Source organism: Anomalospiza imberbis, chromosome 4 (genome assembly GCF_031753505.1).
Source record: "Anomalospiza imberbis isolate Cuckoo-Finch-1a 21T00152 chromosome 4, ASM3175350v1, whole genome shotgun sequence".
Lineage (NCBI taxonomy): Eukaryota > Metazoa > Chordata > Aves > Passeriformes > Viduidae > Anomalospiza > Anomalospiza imberbis.
The window spans coordinates 23,242,791-23,270,752 of NC_089684.1; the positions used below are offsets into that span (position 1 = coordinate 23,242,791).

General features: G+C 39.2%; 1 protein-coding gene across 3 annotated transcripts; it reads left to right on the forward strand.

Moving 5' to 3' along the window:
• The first annotated feature begins 584 nt into the window (after positions 1-584).
• DNAJB14 (DnaJ heat shock protein family (Hsp40) member B14) lies at positions 585-27,927 on the forward strand. Of its 3 annotated transcripts, XM_068187506.1 has the most exons (9): positions 821-958; positions 2,675-2,805; positions 6,616-6,790; positions 15,731-15,876; positions 18,936-19,121; positions 19,472-19,566; positions 20,220-20,329; positions 21,494-21,666; positions 23,382-27,927. In XM_068187506.1, exons 3-9 carry the CDS (start codon positions 6,633-6,635, stop codon positions 23,504-23,506), a joined length of 993 nt encoding a protein of 330 aa, XP_068043607.1. In that variant the 5' UTR covers positions 821-958; positions 2,675-2,805; positions 6,616-6,632; the 3' UTR covers positions 23,507-27,927. The 3 variants fall into 3 exon arrangements, with proteins under 3 accessions (XP_068043605.1, XP_068043606.1, XP_068043607.1); XM_068187505.1 differs by lacking the exon at positions 2,675-2,805 and having other exon boundaries at positions 648-958; XM_068187504.1 differs by lacking the exons at positions 2,675-2,805; positions 6,616-6,790 and having other exon boundaries at positions 585-958.
• Positions 27,928-27,962: the final 35 nt, after the last annotated feature.

Consider the following 27,962-nt stretch of genomic DNA (forward strand, 5'->3'; position numbering starts at 1 on the left):
TTGTGGTAAGGGAAAACCTTTTGTTAAGGCAGAAGGGAATGGTTACTGTGTGCAGCTGGGAGTAGCAAGCTCCCCGCCTTCCAGAACTGCAGTCAGCAGTGAACTACTACAAATAGATTTGTTTCTGCTGAGAACAGGCTCTTGTGTTTCCCTAAGCTCTTGGAGGCAATAATCTCTGCCGCAGCACTGTAGCTGGAAGGCGGTGACCTAGATCGGAGACGCTGGTGAGACCTGTGCTAACCGCACTCCTCTGGCGCTGCGGTGCTTCCCTGGGTCAGCACCCGAGCACCTTGGCGGCTGAGCAGTCCTTGCCGGGCTGCAACTGCTGTCACTAATTACAGCGAGCCGGTGCGAGCTGCTAATGCGTACCGTGAGGCACTCAGGCACGGGAAGCAGTGGCACCGCGCGGGTGCTCTCCCTTCCGTGCGGGGCCGCAGTGCTGCAGCAGCGCGCACGGTACTTTTCCATCGCAGCCGGCTCTCTCGCGGGGCCGGGCGTGAGGGCGGCTGCGCTCCCGGCTGGGACGATCCCAGCGCTCCCGGTCCTGCTAGCCGCTCCAGGCCGGGCAGCGGCGGAGCCCCGGGCGGGCGGGGCGGCGCATGCGCGGCCGGGTCCGGAAGGGGCGGCCGGGCTGGCGCCGGTGCGAGCGCCGCGCTGGGGCTGCGGCAGCGCCGGGGCAGCGGCGGCATGAGCCCTGCGGAGTGAGCGCAGCCCCGCCTGACGCCCCGCGCCGCTCTCGGCGCCTCCGCCCCGCCCGCCTCCGCTCTGGCTTCGGGCCCCTTCTCTCTGCGCTGCGGCGGGCGGAGGCGGCGGAAGGAGAAGCCCATGGAGGGGAACCGGGACGAGGCCGAGAAGTGCATCGGGATCGCGCGGGAGGCGCTGGAGGCCGGGAACCGCGACCGCGCCCTCCGCTTCCTGGGCAAGGCGCAGAAGCTCTATCCGACCGAGACGGCCCGAGGTGAAGCCCGGCCCCCTCCCCGCTCCCGCTGCCCGCGACCCGGCTCTGTCGGGACGAGCCCGGACCGACCGCGGGGCCCGCAGGAGGGCGGGCGCACGGAGCCCTCTCTCCCCCGGGGGGGCCGTGCAGGCTGAGGCGAGCGGGACCCGGCCCCAAAGGCAGCGCGGGGGCCCCGGCGGGGCGCGCGGCTCGGCTGGGAGAGGAGGCCGGAGTGTGTGCCCAGGAGCAGCGCTCCGGGCAGGCGCCTTCCCCCGGCGGTGCATGACTGGCGTCAGGCGCTGCGGAGGAGTGGGCTTACCTCCCCCGGTGCCAGCGGGGATCTCCCAGGGCCGACCCAGCTCCTCGCCTGCATTCCCCCTTCTCCCTACAGCCATTAGTAAAAGCGCAGCCATACAGACCAGGCTTAGCCCCGATTAACATCAGGACATTTCAGGCCCCAGGCCGAGACAGGCTGAGTTGGCTTCTTTTCTGTCAGTGTGAATCACCCCTCTCTAACAGCTTGCAATGAGAGCTGCAGCTCCAGAGTGGACCGTGCCTTCATTCTCTAATATACTTGTATTTTGGGTTTTCTTAGGTTTGGTTCCCTTTTGGTCATACAGCAGCCACATAGGAATTGCACAGAGGTTTACCTTTTTTAGAGAAAATGGAATATGTGGCACCCACCAAGACTTAATTAGCTCTTCTGACTATTCCATACTAAAAACTGGGAAAATATGTGGCAACCTTTTAGTGAAAAGTGTTTAGAAATAATTGTTTCAAACGAACACTAGTAAGGTTTCAGTGTATGTAGAACTGTTATCTGTCTTGGAGCCTTTCTGTCACACAGTGCCAGAAGTCAGCTCAAAACGCCTTTGGATGCAGCAGGGACTTGTTGCATTCCTCTAGTTCTCACTTACGTGGTCTGTGCTGTGCAAGGAGTAGGAACAACTTCAGTGCCCTGTACCACTTAAACATCTCAGCATTTGCCATTTCTGCAGTGGAAGTTTGAGGCTAAATCTTGTCCGCAAGTTGCTTTGAGGAGATGCAGTGAACATTTTTGGGCCTCTTACCTCCTGACTTCTTCTTAAATGCAAACAATAAATGAAGATTTCACTGGTGCTTTTCTTTTTTAATTAGTATTTAATTTTTCAAGTGTTTTGTTTTTTCTCCTGCAAGACAGCATGGATGTTGCCATATTCCCCTAAATTCCTGTGGCTTGAGAACATGACATGCATGAAAATACTTGGAGCTTTTTGGAATCTCTGTTGGTCAGGAGGCAGGAAGGCAGAGGATTTCAATTCAGCTTCTTTCACCAAGGAGAGCAAATATCTTAGTCTGCTTCACACAGCTTGTTATCATCTTATATCTCAAAGATAAGAGTTAAAGTAACTTTCAGGAAAAATCTGACTTGTTTTGAGCATTTGGTTTTTGGGTTTTTTTTGGGTTTTTTTTAAGTAGGACTGCCACTACATAACCACCATTATAAAGTAATCAGTGCAAGAAATAGATGGCTAATTAGGCTATTGTCTGTAGGACGCTTGTGGAAATTAGCAAAGTCAATCACAAATGAGGCACAGACCTGGGGAAAAGAAGATGGCCTTGTGGTAGTGGGCTGTAATCTGGGAAATTGTGTCTTCTGAGAGTAAAGGCTTCATAGAATTTCTATGTGATGTTAAATAAGTCAGTTCACACTGTTTCCATTAGTGACCAGCTAATTGTTTGTGCTTCATTTTTCAGGTATTCAGCTTGAAACAAGGGCCTGATTTGTGGAACTGGTGGGCAGTTAAAGCTCCATCTGAAGCTAAAGAGAATTGCAGATGCCCTAATACCACTGAAAAAGTTCAGGCCCTAGACCTGATTTGAACTAGGTACTTAGAAATTAGGGGACTCTGTAAACATCTAATATCTCTGTGCTTCAGTTTTCTATCTGTGGAGGTTGTTAAATCTTTTAAAGTCATCTCATTTCCTCCCAAAACAACACCAACTCATTGATTTTATTTTGGTTTTAAAGTTTGAGGCACTTAAATGGCCTTTTTGAAAGTGCAGTAAAGTGCAAGGGCACAGACTGTCTTTTCAGGACAGGTTCTGAAAGGGCTGCAATAAATTACAACTGGCATTTTGCGCTAATAATAAATTAAATTGCTCTCATTGGCATCTTTTAGTTGGGGGTCTACTTGAAGAAAAATATCCAACCTGTAATTCATAATTCAGGTGATCAAAAATGTGTCATAGGACATACCAGAGAGAAAGAAGCAGTTAAGGTTTTGTGAGCCCATTTAGTTCTAATACAAATTCTCGTTTTACAGTCATAATGTGTTAGGTTTTTATGGTGCTAGGAGAATGTGGTGCAACCCCAGCTGCCTCTCTGCTCACTTATTTTTCTCCGGAGTGTGGCTTAGAAGGTAGTTGAACTAATTTCTCACTGAAGTTGCAGATTCTTCATATGCTGTACCTTTAGTATAGTTTTGAGAACAATTGCCCACCATTTCACAAATGAAGTTGTCAGTCATAAAAGCAATGAGAATGGTAATGCTGAATCTTTTACTGGTGAGAGCTTCCTCCTCCTGATGTTGTAGTGCATTACAAAAGGGCAGAGAATAGGTTTTAACTATTGTCTCTAAAACAATACTGTGTGTGATCTGCTTTTGGCAACATTTACATTTAAAGGGCATTCAGCACTAGTTCAGTCATCAGTGAAGTTTAGTTTTGCTAAACAAAGCTTCTGCCTGAAATATGCTGAGTGCAGCAGTGCTATTTTAGGGCTTTACTAGTGTGAAATGTAAGGTCAGTGCTTATTTAATGATACTGAGCTAATGACTTCATAGTAGCAGTGTCCACGTTGACGTCATTCTTTGCTAGAAAATTGCTTTACACTTCAACCGTTCAAAAAATTGTTTGATTTTGGTTTTTGCTAATGATTCATCTTGCAACTGAACAGAACCTAATTGCTTGTCTGGAAAAGATTTTTAAGAGTGAGTTTAAAGATAACAAAGGACAAGACGTCCATTTCAAACTTAGGTGCCATTCTGTTTGAAGGCAGAAAACAATGTTAAGGAAAACTTTATTTTTTAGTGCTTCATAAGATTTTCTTGCCCCATTTCTGATGCTGCCTTTAAAAACAATTTTTTGGGGGCACGTCAGTTTAGTTTTTAGGCTGTTGCATTAGGACAAATTCTGAATTAAACAGAATTCTTCCATTAGTGAAAGTGGGGGGGGGAGAGGGGTCATGTTCAATGCATAATGGAATCAAATGTAGTCCAAGGATCTTTCATTCAACAGCAGGTAATAGTACACACAAGAGAGGCTTCAGACACACTCAGAGATAAGATTCTTTGTCTTACCTGCTAACAAACTAAGTCTTTGGTTCCCTGTATGTCCTGTTTTGAAATACTAGATGCACAGTGGAAGTTTTCGATAATGCAGTGTTAGTATTACATTCTAACAGCTGGTTTTACCACCAGCAGTTCATGGAAGAGTCAGAGTAATTTCTGAATATCTAAACTGTATCTTCTATTTGAAGGAAACAATGGCCCCATACCCTTTCTGTGGTTTCCTTTTTTCAGTGTAGGACAATAGCATGTTTGTGTACGCTGTGTCCTGCTATTTTAAGAAGTTCTCACTGATATATTTGAATTTTATTTTTTTAAGTGTCCTGCATTACATTCTCAGCAAGGCAGCTCCATTATGAGGTCTGAGAAGGGGATTAGAAAATAGTGATGTTTAAAGCATACTGCAACCAAACCTATTCACTGAGAGACATAAAGCCATGCTTGCTGTGAAGAAACACTGGGTGTTAAAAATGCAAACCATTGCCCATGCCTGTGTTTCTGCCATTTCTGCTCCCACAGATTCTGCATAAATGTTGGTGCAGGGATGAGAAATTTCTAGAGCAATACCAATATAAAAGGAGGAACTACAAAACTTTGATTAAGCATTGTTTAAAAAAGGTCACATGTTCAGGAGGATTCTGTGTAATGCCACTGTTAAATGTCATACTCATTGGATAGAAAAATATTTTTTTTTTTATTTTGTTTTCTGGTAGCACTTCTTTGGAGCACATTCGGACTGAAATCCTTCATTCCCAGGGCACTGTCTGTTCAAAGCTCTGTTCTTTATTAGTTCTTAATCTGCAGATCTGGTCACCTCGTTGGAGTTGTTACTACTTCGTTTACCTCAAAACTTCATATGCCACAATGGAGGATATTAGAATAAAGTATTTCAAATAATGAATATGTCCTTCAGTTATAATCCATAATGCACCTCTAGCTCTCCTGTTTTCAAGCTCCAGATTTCATTTGTAGTGAGAGCATGCCCTCAGTTACAACTAGACATCTAAAGCTTAGTTGTTTCTTTGTATCTGCTGTGAAGAGCCCGATCTGATCAATCCATGAGTCTTGCTGAGGCAGGTGGAGGGCAGGTCTGGCTCTGAAGTCAGCTGACTTTCTTGTTCAGGCTGAGTGTAGCTATTCACTAATAAGTGAATGTAAAAGTAAATACTGGGGAGCTTTTAAGAAGTGGTGTCTCTCCTTTTCAGCAAAGTTCCACTTTCTTTTCTTCCTGTGATACACAATCTGTGATGTGTAGGATCCCAGTTTTCTGCTGCTCGAAGAAAGACCATGCTGGGCAGAGGAGAATTTTTTTTTTAATTTAGGAGAAAATTCTTAAGGATTCTTTCCACTGGCTTTCTAGAAGAAAGTGCTATGTTTTCACAGTGCACGGGACATTTTTCCTTAGCAGTTTTTATTAGTGCATTTTTAATGCAGATAGTAACTAATTTTCTTTATGAAACAAATTTAGCCTATGTAGTTTGCCACATTGCTCTGAAGGAATCTGTTTTTAGGAAAGGTGGAATATTTAATTATCTTTGATCTATATTATACTTGGTGTGCAGTCCCTTATGTTAGAATGGTATTGTTTCTGATTCATTGCTAAGACAGATACCCCCAAAATACAGGCTTATATGAAGAAAGAAAAACTGGACTTTGTGTATAATGTTTATTAAAACTGCTAAATTTGAGATCTGCTGGAACATGGAATGAAAGAGGATTTCAAGAAGTAGTAGAAGCCAACTGGTTTTCAAGATTCAGGTCTTGAGTTGGGTGTACTTGGCTGGTCCTGACTTTTTTGTGGCATTTTAACAGTGGTTTGAATTTCAGCTGATATAGCCTGGAAGGAATAGAGCATCAGTTTGTGGCAATAATGACTCAGGTTACTGATAGGTATGTACTGTAGGAACTGAAAAGTGCTGGAGATGGGCTTGATGTCTGTGTGGAATAATTTGCACTTTCTATAGAGTGTAAGGTTAGTTCCTCTTCTTCAGTTTGCAGTTGCTTATTCAGGTGTTCAGATGTTTTCACCCCAAGGCACAGGTTCAGTGCCTCTAAAAAACACCTAGAAATGAAGCACCTGGACAAATTCTCTCCAGTGTTATGTTGCCTTGGCAGAGATGGATGGGAGGAGTCCAGTCACTAATTTTGAAACACTTTTCCATAGTTTTGCCGCAAAAAGGAATTGTTAGACTGGCTGCAGAAACATCTGTGACACAAAGTGGTGATCCATGAAGAAGGAGGAGGTAGCAGCTAGTCTTGTAATGTGATGCTCTCATCTAAAATACTTGAGAGCCCTGACTTAATCACTAATACCTGTAATGATACTATGATATACTGTTGTTTTTATAGTTTTGTTGGAAGCTATTATGAAGAATGGAAGCACTGCTGGGGGAGGCGCTTACTGCCGAAAACCAGCCAGTAACAGTGATCAAAGTAAGCCCAATAGCACAAAGGAGAGCAATGCATCTGCTGCAGGTGAAAGTGGAAAAGGCTACAACAAAGACCAAATGGAAGGAGTATTAAGGTATGGCTTAAATATGTCACTGCTTTTTATGCTGTGTATTATATACTTATCCTTTCAACTCTGTCATCTAAAGGAGCCACAGGAAGTTTGAGGTTAGCTCAGAGGGGTTACTTGTACTGAACTTTGACTGGAAGGAAGAGTTTTGCTGCTTTTAAACACCAAATGAGACACTGTCACTTTCTGCAAGAAAGATGCTACTCCTTTCTTCAAACTTTATGGAAAAATAATACTCAAAATAGTTCTTGAGTAAATCTCATGGTAAATGGAAAAACTTATGAGAATTCTGTTGTACAGCTTGCAGGACAGTGTTTCTATTCAATATTTTTATACTAAAGATACATGCTCACTCCTAAAGTTTATTTTCAAGCTAATCTTGCTGTACAGGCTGGTCTTAGACAAATGTTAAAATTATTTTGGTTTGGATGTACAGGTGTCTGAGAAGCACTGGAATACATCATCTGGGTTGCAGTATAAACTCTGCTTAGTGCAGCTTGATAGTATTAAGATGAGGTGACATCAGGAAAGGATGCGTGAAAATAAACAAAGGTCAATAAAAATGCCCTTTTGAGGCAAGTAAGTCTTAAGTCATGTTATTACTGCACACTTGCTGGCTGTAGGATTAAGAAAAATATTGTTTCATATGTGCCCAGGTTTCTGCTAAAGAAATATGGATATAGGAAGGAAATTGCACACCTCAAACCCCAGTATTTTTAGATAAGCCTAGCCCAGATATTTTCAAGGCAGCTTGAAGGGAAATCAAGAGGTCCCTATCTCCTAGTTTGTGTATATTGGATGTTGCGCATAACAGAAATTTGAGGTGTTGGGGGGGGAGGGGTTTGTGTGCATCTGTGAAATGTATGTTACTGTTGATATGATCTTGGGATCTTCCTGAATTTCAGTAATCTGTTCAGCTGTGCTAACAGTGAGGAAAGAAGTAGTTTTTTATTTGTTGATACAGAAGCTCTGCATTCAGGCAGGTAGCAGCAGCTCTCACATGGTTATCCTCTTGGTGTTATTTACTAGAGCTTTTCATTTACCATCATCTCCACTTAATTAAGGTTACTGCCTTCTGTGATACATCTAAAGTAAAACCCAGATAAGCCTGTATGTTTTTGGCCACCTCATATAAACTGTTAAAATGAATGTAGAATGTGTGTTTGTACACACGTGTGTGAGACAAAATACCCAGAAAGAAGTCCTCTGTAAATGTGGCTTAGGTCAAAATAAGACATGTCACATACTCCCAGAAAGCTGCTGCAAGGAGGGCTGTCTTGGTGCCAGTAGTCACTCACCTGTGACGTGCCATTCTGAGCTGCAGTCTGCTTTGACATCAGGTTCCCTGCAAGATCAGTCTGTTTGTTTGTTTTAGCAGAAGGTATGTTACCTACTTTGTCTTGACTGAAGTGGTGTTGTAGAGCTAGCTTTTTTCTCTGGTAGGCTTTTGTGGTATTGGGTATTGCTTTCTTGAAGTGATTTGTTAGATGATAAATAAACTTAATCCAGTTTGTTGAGATCAGGACCGGAGTTAGGAGTATTCAAGAATTGCACATTGAGAATAATATTGATGCAACATTGCTTCAAGAATATTGAATGTTGAATATGGAGTTTTAAAATTTACCAAGATCTTTGCAAAATAAGCAATTGCAATGCCTTACAGAGCAACGCATGTTTGTTTGTTTAACACACCACTTAAAATCATGTGTTAAAACAATATCTTCGCCTTTGCTTGGGGAATGCTGCCATCCTTTAATACAGCAGTTCGTGAACCTTTAGAGAGAGATGGAACTTTTGTTTAGATATGCAGTGATCAACAGAGCAAGTTTTGAGTTCATGTTGGAAGTTTTGAAATGTTTATCATGTTATTATTTAGTGACATAAACCACTTAAAAAATTTGTGGTTATGAATTAAAAAATGTGTGTACCTTGCCAAGGAGAGCAGAATTAAATACAAACAACGGGCTAAAACTAAATGGAAAAATATAACACATTCAGTGATGATAACTGAGAGAAAGTTCATGTTTAAGCCACAGTGAGAATGAGCTTTCTAGATGGAAACATGACAGACAGCATATGATATTGTTTCAGTCAGGCCCCAGGTTTTTCCAATTAAATGAAACATGCCCCTTTGGGGAGGGTATTCTTTAGAGAATAGAGTTTGTCACCACCATATGCTTCTGCCGTACTGCAGTGGAATGGTTTCCAGATGTTTGAATTGTTAAAGAAATAGTGTGTGAAAAGAGGTGGTTTTAAACAGTGTTTCATGCCCAGTTGTTGTCTTTTTTTTCTGTAAGGAAAGAAGTTTGTAGACAGCAAGGTAGCAAAACCTTCAAACTTCAAGAAATTCTGACACTCAGCATGAATTGGACATTGGACAAACAGAGTTGGTTTGCATGTGCATGATTCGAAAGGTCATTATCCTCAATTATTCTTCCCTTTAGGAGTTTTTGGTTCAGTGACTGAATGTGGACATAAGTACAATGTTTCTGCTTTCAACTACACTTCCATGCCATTTCCAGTGCTTTTGTTATAAGCTTTAGGGAGCTGTCAGATGGGGCAACTGACTGAGCTCCCTAGCTTGGATCACTGATTAAAGTTCCTGGAATTGTACAGCTATCTTGAATTTGCTTGTGACAGCAGATTTAAGAAGCATAGTGCGGACATGCTTGGAGCAATGTAACTAATTTAGCTGCATTAATTTTCATCAGGGTTACTCTAGTAGCGTGAGTAGCTATGAGTACAAACAAGCACCTCTGTGATGCCTTCATTTTTTCCACATACACAGGGGACACCGATGACTAGCAAGTTACCATAACAGTTCTGTAGAGTATTACGTGAGCTTGCAAGCTGCTCAACAGGGAGAAGCATAAGATGTAACATATTTCCTTTGATTGCATAAGTACTGGGAAATGCTGCTCTTTGTGGGAGCCATGCTCGCTGTTTCAGTGTGACAGTTTGAAGCTTGAGATATACTTCAGCATTTTTTTGCTTTTAAGTGGAAATGCTTTGAAAATCCCATCTGTAGTACATGCATCTTTTTCTTAATGATTCTTACCTTGTCACTGAAAACTGGATCATGTTGCCTTAACACCCTTGGGTGACCTGCATGTGGGAGATATTGACAGGAGACAGCAGAAATATGCTAGGACCCACAGTAGACTTAATGTCTTTTTAGAGCAAGTGCCCTAGAAGTCTCTAGGCAACTGAAAGCTACACAAGCAAAGTCAGCTTAAGACAAATGTGTGAGAATCACGTGCATGACAAAAAATGAAGCATATTCATGTTGTGTGTTTTATACAGGCTCTCTTTAAATGATCTTAAAATGCACATGATGTTTGACCTCTTTGGTCTTTTTTTTTAGTCAATAAGCCATAGCTTGTATTCCATGTTGCCTTTTTGACATCTGAAAGAAAACTGCCATGACTAGTAGTGTGCTAAATTTGCATTGTTGTCTTGTGGAATACTTCTTTTCCTGCCTTGCCAGTGCCTGCTTCTTGGAAGAAAGCACAAGCATCAAATTTTGTATTTGGGTCTTTGAGATAGTACCAAACCAAATGAATAGAGGCATGAGTTCTGTAGAAACCTTGCAAGGCAGGATTAAATGCCATCAAGTAGTGGTCAGGAATAATCAGTAGCTTGATTCAAATTCATGTAGTGAACCAAAAAATTGCCTCTACACATTTCATGGATCAAAGTAGGAGTATGTGTGACTGACTTTTTCCAGGCATTCTGCTGACACTTTAACAAATCTAGCAAAAAGAGAGATATTGGTTCTTTTCTAGCATAGTGTCGAGAAGATAATTAATTGGAAGTGGATTAATAAGAGCAACCAATATGTATTAAAAAAAAGCCAAACCACCAAAGCAAAGAAATCAGGGCATGCCTTTAATTAGGCTGTAGAGCTGCCATGAATTGTTGAAATATCCAGTTGAATGGTTGAGAAATTAAGGTGGAAAGCATAGTCATAGAGCCTGTCACAGAAAAGTGGCAGAGAAGACATGATGGACTTGTTAAGAAAGCTCATAACTAAAATAAAAGCATAAATAAAATCTGGAGAAAAGTATGCTGATGTAAACACAGCCTTGAATATTTAATATCATACACACAGTGGAAACAAACTGATCAGCTACATCCAAGTGCAAGATAGTAAGACAAGCACCCTAATATGTTGTTGAATTTATCATTGCAACAGAGATCTGAGACTTCTGCTGCATTTGGTTCAGAAACTAGGGATATACTGGTACCAGCTTGAGTTCCTTGACAATGCTGTGACCTTCTCTTCCCAATCTAGAGCACTACTTTCACGGCGTGTTTGTCACCCAAACTGTGACTGGCACATTCCCAACTCAGCTGTGAGATACCATTTGCATCAGGCTCTCTGGCATAATTGGAAATTTGACCTGTATAGATTTTGGTCTGCATTGCACTGTGTTTTTCTGCTCAACTCTATGATTAGAAGTCAGTATAGCTTCCTCTTGCTGGATTCTTTGTCACTAACGTTCACATTGCTGCTTGCTGTGCTGCTCAGTTCAGATTACTATTGGGAGGAATAATTGTGGCTCCCTGGACATGCTTCTGGTTGAAGTATTTGTCTTTTGGGCTCTTCCTGTGAGGCTTTGGAAGACACTTTGAAAAATACCTCATCATATTCCAAATTTCATGATTGTGCATTGCTGCAGGTATTTGATACAGTAAGGCAAGTATCTCTGATAGGTTTTGTTAATCTGATAAAAGCTGGCAGTGCTGACCTAATCTGAATTGTAGATTTGAAAAGTGATCTGACAAGCACAGCATTAGGATCACATCATTTTGTAGTCACAGGAGAACCAGTGGGGTAGCCCTAGGGTTTCTGGAGGTGAGAAGGGACGTTTCAGGACCTGAAGGGCTTCCTCTGCTCTCAGCCATCAGAGCATGGAGAGGAGCCCAGCATCCAGCAGAGTTGTTGATGCTGCAGTTTGAAGCTGGCTGACCAGCTCTACTGCAGGTGCCTTGTCAGCTGCAGGCTGGGGTAGTGGAGCTTTGCAAGTCGTGATGAGATCCCTCTGTCAACAGACTGGGGACAAATGTAGGCCATCACTTGTTCTGCAGTTTGAGAAGTCTATTCTGTAAAAGTCAGGTATTATTTCAGGAACAGCCAGCAAATCTATTAATCAGAAGGACAGTGCCAAGGTGTTGGCAGGGGACTAACAATTCAACAAGGAGAGAAATAACAGAAATAATTTGCTAGTAATTCAGATACAGAAGTGATCCAAGCAGAAATGAAAAGTACAAGAAAAGCAATTCACAAAAAAACAAAACCCCAAGCAAAGTATCAGTGAAAACATCAAACTTCAAATAAGCCAGAAATAAAGAACAACAAAAATAACTCATTCAATACAGCATGGGCAGTTAGTAAGCAAGTGATGTGTACATTAGAATTTTAAAAAGAAACGTCTGCGTGGAGTTTACGTGTGCAAGAAAACTAGCAGTAGGCACTGCAGTGCCTTAAGGGCAGCAAGACCAAACAAACAACAATTTGAAACGCAGCATTCAGAAAGTTGTACATGCTGAGTGTTTTAGGGGTTTCAGGTGCAGTTAAAAGCCAGCAGTAACATCAATGATGGGGCTTTTCCAGAACCTCCACTGGTTTTAGCCTTAATTTTTCCCTGCCTTTACTGGCTGATTTTTGTGCTCTGTAGTAAGAGAAAAGTGAGAAAGGAGTGGATCCTTCCATCCCCCTGCCTTCCCGTGACAAATCTTCACAGGATAATTCAGTGGTGCAGGTGAGGGATTCTGGCTGAGTGAGGATAGTCAGAGGTCAGTCTACTAGAGTAAAGAGGTGAGGAAAATGTCCAAAACGATCTGCATCTTCTGAGGGACAAGGATCATGTTGGCCATGGCTTCCAACAGCTTCCAGCAGCTGGAGAGAAATTTCTCATCAGGAGAGTGGAGTTTTGGGGGAAGAAGACTTGGAGCATCTCTTAAAGGATGAGGAGGGATGGGGCATCTGAGGTTGTGTGCTGGGGCATCTGAGGGTGGGCTGTGTGCTCCAGCAGTGTTAGAGAAGTCTTGTGGCTGCACAGCCATGTATGACCTGAGTCCTGGTGGCTCCACAGATTGTCCTGTGATAAACTGACTTACCAGGTTCGGTTTGTGATGCATTATAGTTTTGTTTCTCAGGAGTACATCACAAACACTGATAACTTTGTTTAACTGGAAAGCTCCTTCTAATCATCTTTGCTTGTCCCATCATCCCCAGTGCAAATTTTGGTGCAGAACTCACATGAACTAAGCTGAGTGGGGGAAACTGAGGTGTTATCCTGTTAGGATTGCCCTGTATTGTGTTCCGTCAGGAACCTCCTGGCAGAAGTCACTGACTCCCTCCCAGAAGGAAACTGCATTAACCAGATGCTGGCAACTTACAGTCCAGGTGGTTTTTTCCTTGAAGTGGCCAAGCAGTGGTGTAAAACTGTTGGCTAATGGCAGAGTGTGGCAAGGACTTTATAGCACAAGGTCACTGCTGAAAATTCCAGGCTTAGGTATGGTTTTTGGCCCCTGTGCATTTGTAAGATCATTTAATGTTTTTTAGCTTTAAAGCTTGATCTGCCTAATCCAAAGTCCTGCTAAACTTCCATCTGCAAAATTTCCATATGTATATGCATGTTCCACATTTGTGTTTATAGAATTTTTAATTTACCACTGGGAAAGACTTGCAAAGAAAAACCAGAAACATGTTATACCTTGGCTGAACGTATTTCTGAATAATAGAAATACCTCATTTGTGGGCCAGGTTCAGGATAGCTGTTGCATGGAGGTGATTGCATTAATCCTTTAGATTTTTTGGTAGATACCCACCATTGCTTCTTCTCCTATGAGGGTTGTCCACAGTGGAACATCCACTGGTTGTGAACAGGAGTGAACTCTCAAGTGGTTTTGGGGAGTTAGAAGTACAGGTTGGCATCTTTGCATAGTTATTTTTTTTTCCATATTTCTCCTATTGGCATCCTAGAGTTGTGAAATTAATCAATATTGCAAATAAATAAACTTTTGTGTTAGGTTTTTTTTTCATGAAAAATGACAATATGCTATTGAGGGAGAGAGTTGCTGAGGATGCACAGTGCTTAAAAATATTTGAATGAATGTTTAACACCAGAGTTTTAATGCCAAAACAATAACAACTTTGCTAAATATTGATGGCTTGCTATGTAATATTATTTCAGTCAAAGTTCTGAAGAGTCTGGCCCACAAACAGCTCAGAAACAATTGTTGAAGAGAACTTAGATTGGATGCTGAGGAAGCAATTTCATTTAATAAAAGCTTAATTTTATACTGTTACACATTTAAATAAAGCTACCTGTTCTTGGTACAGTTCATGAGTCATCCTGGCATTGAGGCTATGGATTAAGGGATCTGTGCACTACCACACTTCTTTCTGCTTGTACAGATTACCAAAAAAGAGTTTCCAGTACTCAAGAGTATAATTTAATGTATTTGCTTTCCAACCTTTCTTGATGGATTCACTGTGTTCTTTTTAGTTAGCTCTATCAGCTTCCTAATTGGAGCTTATTAAATGTTACTTCAATGTAATGAGCTATATTTATTTCACAGGATGTTTGTGTTGGCAGCTGCCTGCATACATTCAATTCAGTGCTCTTGTGAGCATTTCACTGAAGCTTCCATAAAAGCTCCTGTATTTGAGCACAGGAAACAGGACCCCTCAGATGAAACTTGATTTGATCAATCTGTGAAGGGGGACGGACCACACATGATGGTGTGGTCGTACTTGTGATGCTCACATTCCCTTAATTACAGGATTCTCATTCCATGAGAATACCAAAGGCTTGTTTGCCCCCTTGCTTTCCACATGGCTGCCCTGTGTATAGTCTTGGAAACATTAACCCCAAATTTACATAGACATTTGTGTATGTAAGAGAATGCAGATACAATTACAGCCATGTGAAGAGACTCACATGAAGCTTTTAAAATATTTATGGATGTATTTTCTATTCCTTGCTCAGATCAGCCCATTTCTTTTGGCATGCACCCTGTGTCAGTGTGCCTCATTTCTGCAGTGCAAGTTTGGGATTCAGCCTTTTCTTTCTGGATTCTTACCCAAGTAACTTGGTTTGATTGTTAAGCTGTATTTACTGGTTTGATCAGTTCTTCCTGTCCACATAGAATTAATGTTCTCTCTTTTCCTCTAAGTGCTCTTTCTTTCTTCTGGGGTATTGTGAAGTATGCGAAATCATTACATCATTTCCAGATTTTGCTTTTCCTGTCTGGGTTGGGCAGCCTACAAAAATAATATTTCTGAGGTTTGAGTTTTAAAAAATGCTACACTTGATTATATGAGATGAGCTAAATATGTAATTGCTGGAGCTGATAGTGTGACTTTGAATTTACCTAAACACTTAGAGAAAGATTAAGTTCCAGGTGCATTCCCAGCAGCAGAAGTATTCTCACATCTTTTATTCCCTGAAAAGTGAATGCTTGAGTGATGGTATGATTTGACTTTTGTTTGGCGAAAGGGAGGTATTGTTTGCTTTGTTTTATATCCTTCATACTGAAGTGCATTTGTTGTTTACAGTCAAAACACATTTTCCTACCTGCTAGTTGTGCAAAGTAAATTTGGAACCTTCTTTTTATGCATTATTAACAGCAATATTAATGTAATTGTGGATGAGGAAATGCTACAGTAGTTGCAAACTGAAACCATTTCTTACAACTGTGGTAGTTCTACAGTAGAAGTAAAAGAAACATACATAATAATCTCAATAGTGAGTTTATTATGAAAAAATTACATTTTTTGTTTCTAGAGTGGATATTTTTAAAATAATTTATATTGAAAGCAAAAGATGTAATATTATGCACCACTGTAGTGTATGACCTCATTTGCAGCTGTGTGTTAAACCATTACTTTTACATATTTTTGCTTGCAACATTTTACATCATTCTCTTTTGCAGTATAAAGAAATGTAAAAATTATTATGAAGTCCTTGGAGTGTCAAAGGATGCAGGTGAAGAAGACCTAAAGAAGGCTTATAGAAAACTTGCTTTGAAATTCCACCCAGACAAAAACCATGCGCCAGGAGCAACAGAAGCTTTTAAAAGTAAAACACCATTTTTACTTTAAATTTCTTTTATGATTAAACTTAATCCAAATAAAACATATTTATCTGCATTGATCACTTGTATTTTTACAAATGTAAATGTGTTTTTTAGCTGTTCTTAAGCTGACATTTTTATTCAAGAAAATATTTGACCTTTGTTATATTAGAAGTATAGATAAATAACATGGACTTCGGCAGAAGAGCTTGGTTTCAGAAAATTGACTGTAATGTTCAGTACAGGGAACAAATACTTGATCTGTGAAGCCCAATTGCACTTTTTTACTGTTGTTGACTTAATGTAGTCATTGAATTTTATTGCCTTGGATCTTTACTGTACTTGAGCTAGAAAAAAAGAAAGCAATCCTTGATAGCAAAATGCAGTTTTTACTGAATCACGTGCCACGCTAAGTTGCCTCTTCCTTAGAATTTCTTGTATGTGTGTAGTTTTACTACTTTTTCTGCATAAAAACACCTGAGTTCAATCATGGCCTTACTAGTAGTTGCCTTTGACCATTTTTTGGGTAAAATGTACAGTCTGACTTGACCTTATTTAAGGCTGCCCAGCTTAGCCCTACACAAGGGAAGTTATTGAAGAAAAGCTTTTTAAAGGAAACTACAGCTTCATCTCAGATGAAGAAAAATGTGAATCTGTAAGAAATGATAATGCATAAACAATCTGATCGTGGTACATCTTTTTATTTTTTCTTGTGTGAGGTTTACATGCAGACATTTGAAAAAATCATTCGGATAAAACACTTAAATTGGGGAGGGAAAAAAAGAAAAAAAAAAGTCCTGAGCAAGACTTCTGATACAGACTTTAAGAGGTAATTATAATAATATATTAACAATTCCAGGTGAAAAGTAGATACAGCAGAGCAGGAAAGTTGATTGCTATTGTTTCATTTAATACAGCTATGTGATTTTTAACATTTTAAAGATGATTTGAAATGCTAAAATATAGCAGTCTTTTGCATTATCTAGAAGATAGATCTAAAAGATACTATTCCTATAAAATTGTCTCAGGCTCTGGGAATAAAATAGTTCTTCCTTTTTAATAGCATTTCAAATAATCTTTAAAATGTTAAAAATATTTTAACATATTTTAAATAAATATTTTATTTAACATGAGCACTTCGTACAAGTCTAATTTCTTCAGATGAATTTCACTTTCTGGTTTTTAACTAGATGAGTAAATGAACAGAAAATTTTGTAGGGGAATCTCATTGACCAAAAATTATTTAATGACAACTAGCATTTTCTTGCATTGAAATTATAGTAATCCTTTTGTATGGCTGAGTAAATTTATAGTTTAGTTTTCCTTTAAAGGTATCTAATCAGTTTTTGACATCCATCTGAGAAAAGGCATTCATAATATAGTTTTTTTTTCATAATAACGCTTTATTTTAAGGAAAGGTCACATTATAAAAGAGAATTGTGTTTCATGATAGGTAAGGTACTTATTTAGATCTTGACCTACTTAGTACTACTCTTCTATTGTACTGAGCAGTCTCACTGAAGTGAATTTTAAATCAAAGTTCGTGCAAATATAATAACTTCTGCCATCTTTTATCAAATTAATCAAAAATCTTTCCTTTGAAACTTCTTTTTTGAGCAGTGACTTTTTTTCATTTTTATGTCCTTTTTGAAAAGAAAATTATATTGGAATCAAGTCTGTTGTGAATTAGCACCAGATAATCAAGAGCAAGTAACAAACAGGTATATTATGACAGTGTGGTAACTTCACTTTATGTGCAGTCACCTGATTTATCTCTCCAAGTTTTTAATTATTGGGAAAAATCTAAATTTTTACTACCAATTTTATCCTTGTACTGAGCAACAGAGCAATATCTGATATCAGTTTATATCATGCTTCAGTGCAAAATACCAGGCTTCATTTCTTTGTGTTTTCTCCTCCACTTTAAGGAATTGCTTAGGTTTTTTCCTAAGGGCATCTTAAAAGACACATAGCAAAAACTCATTAACTTTTGCTTAGATTGGATAATGTTTAAAATATTAATTATAAAGCCACAGTCTTATTTACCTGTGTTGAAGTTATAGTGTTGCATCTTTGATGAACTTTTGATGACTGATGGCTTTTCAACCCTGAAAATCATAATCCCTGTGCCTTGGATTGGTTGGCTGCAAAAGAACTCTTTTGTTGGAGAGGCCTGAGGGAGAGAGTAGAGAGGAAGGCAGAAAGGGTTTGATGAAGATATGAGTGAAGATTGTTCATCAAGTGGCAACACAAACTTTCCATCAATCTGCAAGCTCATTATGTCTGTGCACAGCAAGAAAAAAGCTTCTAAAGTCATCAACATATGTGGGTTTTCCTGCTGATTTTTTTCCATGCTTACCTAAGTGAGGTTTTTTCTTTTCTACTGCCAAAATGGAAGCTGTTCATTTGTGATACCATAGCATAAACAGGGAGAAGCATCCAGACCAGGCCCTCCGAACACTGAGGTCATATTGACCACCCAAGGAACACACACATTCCTGTCACACGTGCATATTCTATTCCTCAGGTTACATCATGCACAACTTTTTGTTATTAATGTAATCCATAAATACCTTCAAAAGCATGAAGAAAAATACATTTGCACTCCTATGAAGTTGATGCATTCCAAGAAATGACCACTTATCAAATGAAACCAAAGAAAACCTGCTGAGTTCATGATGGTTTTTAAGCTAGCTGCTAGAGCAAACTGCAGTTACCCGTCTTCAGAGTCTCATTATAATGCTTGATGCTTTTTTCATAACTGCAGTGAGAGAGAACTTTTCCACAAGGGTAGGTGTTCCCCTAGAAAAGGAAACAAAGCTCTCCTGCCTTCTGCCTTGTTTAACAGGATAAAAGGCCTTTGAATAGCGTTGGTGGGAAACTTTGTGGAAGCTATTCTAAGAACAGTGGAGATGTTTCTGGACCTTGTTCTACTGTAGTTGTTTTGTAACATACAGTAAATTGCATCATTTGCTGCCTATTTTTGACTTTGAAATTGCAATTTTCATGCTGGAATAGCTTTTATCATGCATTTATGGGAGTTATGTTTTATTCCTTGCTTCAGAAATCGGAAATGCGTATGCTGTGCTGAGTAATCCAGAAAAACGAAAGCAGTATGACCTTACAGGCAGTGAAGAGCAAACTTGTAATCACCCTAGCAATGGCAGATTCAACTTCCATAGAGGTTGTGAGGCAGATATTACTCCAGAGGATCTGTTCAACATGTTTTTTGGAGGGGCCTTTCCAACAGGTATTTGTATACATCAACCTAATTGTCGAGATGTACTGCCCAGAGTGGCGTTAGAGTTTATGACATTATAAAATAATAAAATTATTCCAGCCAGCCTTGAACCCCAACTCTACAATCTGCATCAGTTTATTTTTCCCTCAAGTGTTGCTAAATCCCAAAAAATGTCAGTTCTTTGGGGTTACTGTCATACAGCTTAAAATACTTAATTTAAGCTACTTTGAAATTTCAAGATACCTTAATGTCATTTTATGTGCTGTTGTGCAGTAATGTAAAGTGCTTTATGTTGCTTCTGTACTGACCTCTAAATAGTATTTTTGTATATGATTTAAATGTGGATGTTCCTTCCTCAGGTAGTGTACACTCATTTTCTAATGGTCGTGCTGGCTACAGCCATCCAAACCAGCACCGTCAGAGTGGGCACGAAAGGGAGGAAGAGAGGGGTGATGTAAGTTTAAGCACTATTGGCTTTAAACTACAAAATTTGCTTTCAGTATTGTGATTGTACAGGAGCTCTGTACTGTAGAGGAGGATTTGTACCTGCCAGTTGGGTATTTTAAACTTCAGTGGGTGGTTCGCTTACTGACTGGTAAATAGGCATGCAAATCTGAGAAGGTAATAGCCTCATTTTGTAAACCTGTTGTTGTATGTCACTCTCTTACTGGTGACTGGTATTATTAACCTATATATGCCACTAATTGTCACCACTACTCCTTGTATGCATTGAAAAATGTATTTGGGCTGAGGTAAGAATTGAACGTAGGGCTCAGTATTCACCTACATGAATTATCTCTAGTCCTGTATAACCACATATCACTGTATAGATGAGACCAAATCATGGCATACAACATAGCTGAATCCAGCTTTTATTTGGTAGTTGCTTGTGTGTACGTGCTAACCCCTGAACTCCTGCAGCTTGAGCACTGTGTGAATATTGTATATGCATTTGAAAGTTCAGATGATACCACAGTGTTTGCAGTTACTGTTTTTCTAGCAGCTTTTAAGGCTTAAAGCAAAAAGTCACACTTAGCATTAAGTATTATCAGGTTTGCCTGTTTGCCTGATGATTTATGAAATACCTGAATCTGTTTTGTTCCTTAGGGAGGTTTCTCTATGGTCATTCAGCTGATGCCTATTATTGTGTTGATCTTTGTCTCCTTGTTGAGCCAATTGATGGTATCTAACCCTCCTTACGCCTTATACCCAAGATCGTAAGTAATGCTTAATTGCATCGCCTTAAAGCAGAGGGGAAGGTATTGTAATCACCCTCTCACTTAGAAGCACTGTGGAGAGTCTTCCATTAGTTTATCTTTGATTTCCCACAGTGAAGAAAGGGAGGGAAGGTGTAGATGAAGCAGAACAAAAAAATTAGGTGTGAAGAACATGCTGTGAGAATGTAATGGAGAAAAGAGGTCAGCAGTACCTGTAGTTTAGGTGATCTAGTACAAGGCAGTGGGTCCATGCAGCATGGCATGTTGCAAAGGTGTTTACATCTCCAACAGAGTTAATCAAAACCTGAAATCTGCTAAGGCTCATTACTCTTTTGGGGGTAATCTGTGTTTGTAGAAGGTGAAGAACTTGAAAGCAACTTTCTCATCCTTATTTAAGTGTTAAACACGACATTCTAGGTGATGGTAAAATATTCATTTTGTTGTGAAGAATTCTACTTGTGAAACTTACCTGTTTCATAGAGTAGGATATTTAAACTTTTTTTCTTGTGAGAAATAAGTAACTTGAATCAAGCATGCAGCTAGCTGGTAGACATAGCCCACTCACCACACTGGTTTTAAAGGTCCTTAGTTCCTTGCAGAGCCCCATAACTGAAAGGTTTCTTTTCTCCTGTTTTTCAAAGTTCTCTATTTCTGGAGTAGGTTGTTTTTCCCTTCTGCAGCTAAGCTGTTGTAATGCTTAGAAAAGCTTTTCTGCCAAAATGTTTGCATCTGGTCTTTGATTTTTAATCTACAGAATGCCATCAGGAAAATGAATTTATCAAGGCTGGCAGCAAACACTTCTGAATGGAGATGCTGTACTGGGTTGCTGCAGAATAGTGACCTGTTTCTATTGAGTTTGAATGTATTTTTCTATTATTAAAACTTATTTTTGGCTAAAGAGGTATGAAATAAGTGTCTTAGTAAAGTGGAATTTTTTTTGAGATCAAGTGTTTATGCAGCAGAATTTTAATGTTTAGGTAAAAGCAATGATTTTATTCTCAGGCAGATTATAGAGCCATTCTTTTCATTATTTGTCTTGAAATGGCAAATTTAGGAGTGTGCTGGTATTATTCTGTAATGGCAATATTTTTTAAAGTCTATTTGTGGTGTAAAAACAATAAATTAATGTTTAGTCTTTCTCTCCCCCCGTCTCCTTTTTTGCAGAAGTACAGGGCAGACCATAAAAATGCAGACAGAAAATTTGGGTGTCATTTATTATGTCAATAAGGACTTTAGAAATGAATACAAAGGAGTGTCATTACAGAAAGTGGAAAAGAGCGTGGAAGAAGATTATGTATCTAACATTCGTAATAACTGTTGGAAGGAGAGGCAACAAAGTAAGTATGGTAATATGTGTAATTTAATGAAATCATGCATTACTATAAAAATAAATTGCCTGAGGCAAGAAGGAAGTGCTTGTATTATTACAATATCTCAATGCAAAAGTAAGTGTAAGGTCCCATGCTGTTTCTCACTTTAAAACTGTTCCCAGTGTCACTTAGTTTTTGAATTTTACTCAGTGATCTAACAACCATTTGCAAATTATCAGCAATTTTAACCTGCTCTTTTATTATCTGTGACCATTTCTCAGAAAATTAAAGGCTACACTAAATTGATAATGATAAAATTTTTGTCCTTTACTCACTGTGATTTGTAAGAATTCTCATGTCTTCCACATTACTTTATCATGGCAATAGCTCATTTCCCTAGGTACCTTTATATAAGTAAATATATAAACCAGAAGTTTACATAGGTGTTTCCAGAGAAATAAAAAAATAATTTGCCTTGGACCACAAGGCAAGGAGCACAAACACTGCTTTTCCAGGCAACCAAGGATAGGCAGCATATCCTGTCAAACAAGGGGGTTTAGTGTGCCATCTGTTTCTCCAGTCTAGTATTATACAATGAGTTACTTCCTTTCAGAAACATAGAATTCAGTGTTACAGCATAAGAATACTGAAGAGCGCCACCAGCCTTTTCTAAATCAGCATCAATTTTAACGTGTTATCTGTTACAATGTTATTCTGTTATCTGTGACTAATTCGTGAGCTCTGTGGGAGCAGCACAGCTAAAATTACATCAGTGTGGAAACCAGTTGGTTTTAACTTTTCAGGTAGTGAACTTCAGTCACAGAAAACTGGAAAAATAATTCATTCATGAACTGTCACTAAACTGACCAGAAACAAATAGAATGCAATTCTCTGAGTCAGATCACATGTTCCTGCCCAGTTTTAGTCTCTGTAGACCAATTGTTTGGTACTTGTAATTTACCAGGTTGTGAAAACTACCCAAACTGATTTTGAGTAAGAGTCTCCTAATGTTTTGGTTTTGTTTGTTGGTTTTTTTGGGTTTTTTTCTGATTGCAGAAATAGCTGATTTTGTGGTTTTATGGATTTAAAATATCTGTTGTGTGTTAAATCTCTTTGACATTTAAAATCTGTCTGGGGTTAATTGATGTTTAAGAATGTCTTGCATTTTGAGTTGAAGTGACAAAAAAGATTTTATAGAATTACAATGTTCGGCAAAGTCAAGATGTTGAGCACCAGTATAATACAGAGATCTCTTAATTATTAATAGCTCTGAACACTGACTGTCTGAATCAGCATCAGTTGAAGTAAAGGGCTTAACATTAAGATTGGATTTTTTGGGGCACAGACAGGATGCTAGAGGTATCAGTAACAATGCAGGATCACTGAGAGTGGCCTATATTTGTAATGTTTAATGAGGTCTGACAGAAGTAGTAGGGGATTTTTTGTTATTTTGTTGTCAGGGATTTTTGTAGGGTGTGTTTCTTTTTAATCAGATACTGCTGTATGAAGTCCGAGGGAGCTGGAAGGCTGATACAACTTACCTGCTCAAAAGGATGGAATTGTTACAAAGATCCAGCAAAGGAGAACTGTAGCAGTGCTGTTTGGGTGGTGTCTGAGGGAAGTTAGAATAGAGAGAAGGAAAAAAGGGCAAGGGTTAAAACCTGAGGTGTTCTGTACAACTCTGTCATGTGCCAAGTATTCAATTTGTAGCCAAAAAAATCTTTTCTCTTTTCTCCTTAAAGAAACAGACTTACTTTATGCAGCAAAAGTATATCGAGACGACCGCCTCCGAAAGAAAGCAGAGTCCATGTCCATGGAGAACTGCAAAGAACTAGAACGGCTGACCAGCCTCTACCGAGGAGGATGAGCTACAGTTACACACACATCTTACCTATGCTGTTATCTCTCCTGAAACTGAGAAGAGATTTAGTTTCACCATGGATGCTGGAAAAGAGGGTGGATGTAAAACTCTACTGTGTAGCTGTTTCCAGAAACCTTATGCTGAAATATCATTTAACGGCTTCTTTACCTACTGTGAAATATAGGTAACTTTAATTGTTTAGATTTTACTTCAAAGCTTCTGTGAATTCTTTCAGCAGAGAGAATAGCTCAGAAAGGATGCTATACTTGTAGAGACTTAGTCATAGTGGTTCTCCTCTAACATATTTGCCATGTAAATATCTGTGGAAAGAACACTTTGTGTATATATGAGTTAAATGACTTTCTATTTAAAATTCTCAGAAATTTAGTTCCATACTACATTTTGTCTCACTGATGGAATAAATAGTATGATTACATCACTCCTATTCAGATGTCAAGTGTGTGGAGTTGAAACAATAATTTTTAATATTTTATCTCTAACTCTATGTAAAATCTTCTAGGTTTACCACTTAGAGGAACTTGGTATTTTTAAATATAATGGCATATATTCCTAAATATCTGTTGGGGTAAATTGATCTGGTGTAGAGTAGCAGTTTAGCTGTTGTAGTTTTTTAGCATTTCTAAGCAATGCTGAGAAAAATAAGAACTGTACTAATCTCTTTTCAAAGTAAATATTTGCAAATGCTGTACAGACCATTATAAACATTGCTTTTAGTACTTGCAACAGTTTACAGCAGCTCTACCATTTGGTATTCCAGTAGTAGTAAGTCCATACGTATGGTTAACATGCATCCATAGCTTCCTTAATTTTCACTGGAAAGGTAGAGGAAAACATGCAACACTAAAATCTTAACACTAAAATAAAAAGGCAACCTATTTTTTTTTTCCTGGCAGGCTTCCATTTTCTTACAACTTTTTTATTTCAAGCTAGGTCCCAATACTGATTCCTCAATGGGCACCGCAAGTGGAGCAGGGAAATTTTGCTAAGGACAAGCTATGTGCCTTTCAACCCTTTTGCCAACTATTTAAATGCTTTGCTGCTTTGCAGTGTGCTCCTATGGTCAGAGCCCTATCACTTGTCAGAAGAGGTAGGGTATGTGTTTTTTGGGACCAGAATATAGCTGGACTGACTTTGTAGAAATGAGCAAGCCTACTGTTTGGCTCCTACATAGAAGATCATGTAACTCAGTGGCCTGGAAATGGAAACTATATGTAGCCACACCTGCTGATGCAAAGAGGTGTTCTGAAGCAGCTAAGTACAATGTACTTAAAGTTTATCAAAGCGTGTTGAAAATGTTTTTAGGTTCAGTAGCTGATGTTTTTTACATTTTAACAGTGTTATACAGGGGAATGTTTCTTGTATTTGAGAATGCCAGATAGCTTGTATTATGGGCAATATATTTTGTTCAAGAAAACTGCTATCTTTGAACAATGCTATCAGTTCATGTGGAGCCAAATATTTCTCCTAAACTGAAAATTTAAATACTTTGTCTGACTTCGTTGCAATTCCTTCTGATCTACAGCAGGATATGACTTTACAAATACACTAAATTCTACTACTCCAAGTGACCCAGAAAACATTTTGCATATATCCCTTTTCCAAATTGTCCCAGTGGAAATGTCTTCTCTTGAACTGGTGTAACATGAGACTGGCTGCAGGCTTTTTTTTAACTAAGCATCTAAACCAGCATTCAAGGTGGACATAAAAGCCTGGGGCACAAAACAGAGCAAAAATTTGCTGAACCAACAACAAAAAAAAGTGTTGCTGTACTGAATGCCCTTGCTAAGACTATAGTAAAAGGGTTCAGATGTAATGGAAAGGCATCCAGTTGTTTGAAATAGCAATCAAAATCTATGGAGAAAATGAGATTCCCCAGATTTTGTAACTGTCCAGAATGTATTACAATTATATTAATGAAAACAAACTATCAAAATACATCCTGGTACTCCTGTGTCTTCTTAAAAGAAGAAAGTTGTTCCAAAGGCTTTAACAAGTACTTGGGCCTTCCTGTTTACAAATGAGCTTGCAAGTGATCTTTTAGTTAACATGAAAAAGGATATATAACACATTTCTCAAATATTGGAACTCTGAAGTCAGAGTGAACAGATGGTCTTAGCAAAGCTGCCTATAATAATCCTATGGGCTGTGTCTGCCCTGCAGCCACTTCTGGTGCAGGTGAGAAATGGGGAAACGGATGGATGCTGAGCTGTGTGAGCTGAGTTCCATTGCTGGGTTCCTCTGCAAACTGGAATGATGTGCTGGCTGTGCCCTATGGCAACACAGATATCCCATAAGGTTAAAAGTGAGACCTAGGCTGCAACATTTCATTTGACTACCTTGCAATTAGCACTTTCTGAAAAGGAAATAATATGTTTATACTGGTGGAAATATGCTGCTTAGCATTTAACAGATTAAATAGTTGCACACTTTGAAATATGTAGTAATGTGCAAAAGGATGATGTGATTTCCTGTGGCATAAAGATTAAGCTGCTCTAAATATGGCCTGTAAACATTCTTTTAATATTTCAAGTGGGTGTTTTTCTCCTCATGATTGTTGCTTTTTTTCCTCGAGTCTGAAGGGTTTTTCTCCTTCAGAAATGTCAGTATCTTCCCTGGATTTGTTGAGGGAATCTGCTGGAAAGTTCAGAATTAATTTTCTCATGAGCAAAATGCAAATTGAAGAGGGTGGAGTACTTAAATCTTTTCAGATGACCTTTCTTCAGAAGGAAAAGTTCTCATTAAAATAAGATATTGGAAAGAAAAGAGGGAAAGAAAACTGTTTTTGAACAGCCTGAGTAAAAATTCCTCAACATTTTAGCTACCTGCTCCTTACTGTTTTTATTTAGTCATTACCTTTCATTTAATCTAGAGTTAGATAGCACAAGCATGGGTTCTTGGTTTTATCCTTTAAAAGGGCAGGCAGAAAAGCCCTGCAAAAAGAGAAAAATCTTGGCATGACTCTGACATAGCCTGATGAAAAAAGGAGGAGATTTGCATCTGCTGAAATAAAACATCAATATATGTTCTATTTATGGAGCATCCTGAGTCACAAGCGAGTTCAGTGTTCACATCTGATGAACATTTCCCTACAAGTTCACTGTTTGGGTAAAACAAGTCTAAATTGGATTTTTTTTTACCTTTTTTAAAATGGTCTTTTTTCTTTTAACAAGTTTCCAAGAAATGGTAGAACATTACAGCACTAAAAATGTAACAGATGCATTTAAATAGACAGCAGAGACAACTTTAAATAATAAATATTTTTAATATAATTTTGTAACAAATGCTGTAAAAGGATTTAAATGGGAGAGCAAGAATATTTTTAAAGCTGTTTGTTCATAAATTTCATTCGCCATTAAGCAGTTGTTATTCTGACTTCTTGTAGCTCTGTCAAATAGAAGGAAAGTGTAATAGTAAAAGCATTTTGTTTTTAAAAAAGCAGGTAATATTAAATAAATTCCTGAAGCTATAATTTACTTACACGAAATGTAATGTAATAAATATAGGAAAGAAATAGGCCATTTGTTGTGGTTTGGCCTCAGCCATGAACTAAGCACCGTGCAGCCAGCTGCTCTCACCCCCACAGCGTGACGGGGAGGAGAATCAAACTCAGGTAAAACCTGTGGGTCGAGATGACAGCAGTTTAATCATCGAAACAAAATCAGATATCAACGATGAACAGCAATGAAAGGGATACAGCAAGGGAGAGAGGAATAAACCCCTAAAAACAGAAGTGATGCCCAGTGCAATTGCTCACCACACTCTGACCCATGCCCAGCCTGTCCCTGATGAGCAGTCAGCAGCTCCTGACCAACCTCCCCAGTTAAACACTGACCATGAGATGCTCCATGGGATGGAATTGCCCTTTGGCACATTCAGGTTTGCTGTCATGGCCGTGCTCCCTCCCAGCTTCTTGTGCACCTGCTCACTGCCAGAGCGTGGGAAACTGAAAAATCCTGGATTTAGAGTAAGCACTGCTCAGCAACAGCCAAAGTATCAGTGGGTTCCCAACGTTATTCTCATACTGAATCCAAAGCACAGCACTGTACCAGCTGCTTGGAAAATAAGTAACTCCCCTATCCCAGCTGAAAGCCGGACACCATTATAGACTATACTTCCCATACTGCTCAGTCTGGCAGGAATTAGGTTTGAGTATTGGGCTTCTCCACATTTTTAGAAATAATACTAAAATACACTGTTTAGTTACGATGTTATCCTTCATGCAGGATACACTTCTCCCTCCAGTACTGGTTTATTCCATGTATAGAACGACTGTCATAGGGATGGGAGAATAAATGCCCATTAATACCATTACAGGAGTCATCTCATAGATGCTTTTGCATAGCTTTTATTCAAAATGTGACAGGGAAATAAGTAAAATTGATCATTGAGCATCATGACTGCAAATAGTTTTCAAAAAGTTGCATTTTTAAACATATTTAGT